Genomic DNA, 4094 nt, shown 5'->3' on the forward strand with positions numbered 1-4094 from the left:
ACCCACCCATGATATTACTGCCGTGGAACGTACTGTCTACTAGGAACGGCTATCGAGTTGATACCGAGTCATCTACAATATGGGATGTCTGTTGAGTTAACTGTTTAACTACTGATGTGGTTTTAGCAGCACCATCTGGCACCAATGTCCGTGTGTGTATGAGGCCAGCAGCACCCCAACTATCTCCTGTCCAGCTGCTCTATATCTATCCTTGATGAGATGATATCTGATGGATATCATATCGTGATGGACACGATATCATGATATGATACGAAGGATATGTCAAGAAGGGTATCTGATGCTGTCCTTCAGCCTCACCGGTGACAGCATCACTGGGCAGAGCCAGGCTTTTAGTCTTCACCCATTCCAAAAGAAAGGGGGTGAGGGGCATTTCCCACCAAGGCTGGTAACCGTTGGGCTCTCTTTTTGATCGTGGTGCTCATTTTTGTGTGCAAAATCTTCCAGCTGAGCACACATCTGGCACAACTGGAATATTTCCAGCTCTTGAGCGCTCTGGGTTACAGAGAGATGGCTTCAGAGCCACGATCCCACTCACCAAGTTCTACCTTTTTCATGGGTCTCCTCTTAATTAGCCCAGAAAAATGACTGTCCCCCTTTGCCCCCTGCAGATATGGCTACAACGACATCGTCACCATCCCCGCCGGGGCAACCAACATCGACATCAAACAGCGCAGCCACCGCGGGGTCCGTCACGACGGGAATTACCTGGCCCTGAGGACCCTTGAGGGCAAGTACCTGCTGAACGGGGACTTCGCCATCTCGGCCATGGAGCAGGACATCCTCATCAAGGGCACCATCCTGAAATACAGCGGCTCCATGACGACCCTGGAGAGGCTGCAGAGCTTCCGACAGCTCCCGGAACCCCTGACCGTCCAGCTGTTGACCATCGCCAGCGAGGTCTTCCCACCCAAAGTCAAGTACACCTTCTTCATCCCCAAGGACGTCCCCTTCAGCAAGCAGAAGGGGAAAGAGAAGAAGTCGGCCAACGTCATCCGACCCATGTTGACCTCCCAGTGGGTCTTGGGCGACTGGTCCGAGTGCTCCAAGACGTGTGGCTCCGGCTGGCAGAGACGGACGGTGGAGTGCCGGGACGTGGAGGGTCAACCCTCCTCCACCTGCGACAGAGCCCTCAAACCGGAGGACATCAAGCCCTGCGGAGATGTCCCCTGCCCTCTCTGGCGCCTGGGTCCTTGGTCCCCTTGCTCCCAAACGTGCGGGGAGGGCGTGCGGACGCGCAACGCCTCCTGCATCGATTACGCCGGTAAAATCACCGCCCCGGAGAAATGCAGTTGGCCGGGGCCACCGCCGGCCACCGCCGCCTGCCTGCTACGGCAGTGCTGAGCCGGGGGCGGGATGGACGGGATGCCAGACACATTAACCACTCTCCAGTGGTCCATCCCCACCCCATCGACGTCTACCTCAGAGCGGGGAATAGCGGTGGCAAAAAAAAAAACAAACCACAAACCCCAACCAACGGGGAGGAATCACTCCTTTTCCTTTCCTTCTTTCCTTCTTTCCTCCTTTCTTTCTTTCCTTCTTTCTTTCCTTCTTTGTCTCCTTCTTTCTCTCCTTCTTTCTTTCTTTCTTTCTCTCCTCCTTTCTTTCTTTCTTTCTCTCCTTCCTTCTTTCCTTTTTCCCTTCCTTCTTCCTTTCTTTCTTTCTTCCTTTCTTTCTTTCTTCCTTTCTTTCTTTCTTCCTTTCTTTCTTTCTTCCTTTCTTTCTTTCTTCCTTTCTTCCCTTCTTCCCTTCCTTCTTCCCTTCTTCCCTTCTTCCCTTCCTTCTTCCCTTCTTCCCTCCCTTCTTCCTTTCTTCCCTTCTTCCCTTCTTCCCTTCTTCCCTTCTTCCCTTCTTCCCTTCTTCCCTCCCTCCTTTCCTCCCTCCTTTCCTCCCTCCTTTCCCTCCCTCCTTCCCTCCTTCTTTCCTTTCCTATTCCTTATTTCCTTATTCCTTCCTATCATGGCCTCTTTTGTCACGGAATCACGGAATTGTCAGAGTTGGGACCTCTAGAGACCATCTGGTCCAACTCCCCTAGTCTTATTCTCCTCCTTCCCTGGGCTCTTTTCTTCCACTCCACCTCCAAATACTTACCTTTATTTCTTCATCCTCGTTTTGCACCTCTTAGTTTCAGCGCACTACCTATTTTCTGTCAGTTTATTTTTCCTTAGTAAGGACAGACAGTATAGGAAGGTGCAGTGGCCATGCCAGTGAGGGAGGACGAGATCCCACCTTCACTTAAGGCACAATCATTGTCCCAAGTCCACTATCCCAAAGGGTATACTACCCTATCAATCCTTCCCCACGATTGCTACCAAAGAGAAACTGTGATTTAACTTACCGTAAATTATTCTTTTAAATAGTGTCTTGTGTTTACTTATGCTTGACTAAAGGATATCTTTCAAACACTATGCAAACCATCATTCTTTGTATGGAAAGAAACTTTTTCTCTCTTGACAAAGCTGGCGCTGAATAACAAGAAAATTAAGATTAATGTTCTCTTTCTCCCTCTCTTTCTCCCTCTCTTTCTCCCTCTCTTTCTCCCTCTCTTTCTCCCTCTCTTTCTCCCTCTCTTTCTGTCCTTCCTTCCTTCCTTCTCCCCTTCTTTCTCCCCTTCTTTCTCTCCTTCTTTCTCCCCTTCTTCCCTCCCTTCTTCCCTCCCTTCTTCCCTCCCTTCTTCCTTCCCTTCTTCCTTCCCTTCTTCCTTCCCTCCCTTCCTCCCTTCCTCCCTTCCTCCCTTCCTCCCTTCCTCCCTTCCTCCCTTCCTCCCTTCCTCCCTTCCTCCCTTCCTCCCTTCCTCCCTTCCTCCCTTCCTCCCTTCTTCCTTTCTTTCCTTCCTTCTTTTTGGCTGGCTGCTGGAATGCAAGGGGAAAAACAAGCATATCCGTAGGCTGTTTCCTACTTTTCCTTCTTTCCTAGGGCTTCTTTCCTAGGTCACAGGCTCTGTTTGCAAGGTTGGCTGGGGGCTTGTTGCTGGAAAAAAAACACCACGCAGAGCCCGGCTTTGTCATCGCCCCCTCCCAGGAGGTCCAGGATGGGCAGCTTGGCCGATTTAAAATCAGGATCCCTTGGCAAAAGGCTTGGATGGGGTTGCCGTCCTCTGCCCTGGGATGTCATGAGGGTTAATTAATTACTAATTCAGTGCTTTCGCTGTGAAGTGCCTATTGTGTCCCCCCCCTGGAGAAAACGATTGGGTGTGCCAGCCTTTCCTCTCCCATCCTTGGCTTTCAGTGCCCTCTGTGCTTGTTTTCTCAGCTCTGCTTGAATTTTGGAGATGCCTGAAGATGCTCGGATCTGGCACCGGGCTCCAGCCTTGCTTAGGTAATTCTGGGTGTAAAACCAAGCCTGGGGAGGCTGGAGGTCTTTATTCCCAAGGAGCTGGTGCCTGGAGAGCAGGGATGGGATTTGGGAAGGTTTTTCCATCCCTGCACGAGCCATTCGGGGTCTCTCCCAATGCCCCTCTCTGCTTCCCTGCGGATTCCCATACCCTGCCTTGGCTGCTTTTGGTAGCAAAACATGGAATTTCAAGTGGGAACAGCCTTTTTCTCATAGGAAGGGGAGAAGGCCTGGAGGAGGAGGGCTTGAATTTGCCGTGCCTGAGCTTCCCTGTTGGCAATTGCGGAGCAAATCCTTGTTTCTTGGCTCTTTGTCCCGAACAAAGCTCCCTGAGACCCTTTTCTCACTGGTTGGGCAGGTTTGGGATGGGATTCTGGGATGAGCCATGCCACAAACCCTCTGATTTAAATGGAAAACCCAAGATATCCAACTTTTATCTCCAAAGGGTGATTCCTATTGAAACCAAGGGTTCTCCAGCTGAGGACTGAGGGTACTGAGGGCTCATCTCCTTTTTTTTTTAATATATATATATATATTTTAGGAAAGGAAATACAAAATAAAGGCCAGCTGCAGAATTTGGATGCAGAGCTCTTTTGGGCCGACGTTCAGACCTACCTTGGGGCAATGTTCTGCGTCTGCTAATTAATCTCCAGGAATCTAAGCCCTCTCCCTCGCTCTAACAAATAGCTGGATGCTCAAGTCATGGGGTTATTTTCTTCTTTTTTTTTTTTTTTTTTCCCCCC

At 50.4% G+C, this 4094-nt stretch overlaps 1 protein-coding gene across 1 annotated transcript in view; it reads left to right on the forward strand.

Moving 5' to 3' along the window:
• The window catches only part of ADAMTS8 (ADAM metallopeptidase with thrombospondin type 1 motif 8), a gene marked incomplete at its 5' end in the record, with an annotated part of 40445 nt that extends 38821 nt beyond the window's left edge, over nucleotides 1-1624 (forward strand). The window contains one exon of the mRNA XM_014951820.1: nucleotides 630-1624. Within this exon, the coding sequence (XP_014807306.1) occupies nucleotides 630-1362 (733 nt within the window). The remainder of the gene's footprint in view (nucleotides 1-629) is intronic.
• Between the last annotated feature and the right edge of the window lie 2470 nt (nucleotides 1625-4094).

This window comes from Calidris pugnax, unplaced genomic scaffold (assembly GCF_001431845.1).
Source record: "Calidris pugnax isolate Ruff unplaced genomic scaffold, ASM143184v1 scaffold145, whole genome shotgun sequence".
Taxonomy (NCBI): domain Eukaryota; kingdom Metazoa; phylum Chordata; class Aves; order Charadriiformes; family Scolopacidae; genus Calidris; species Calidris pugnax.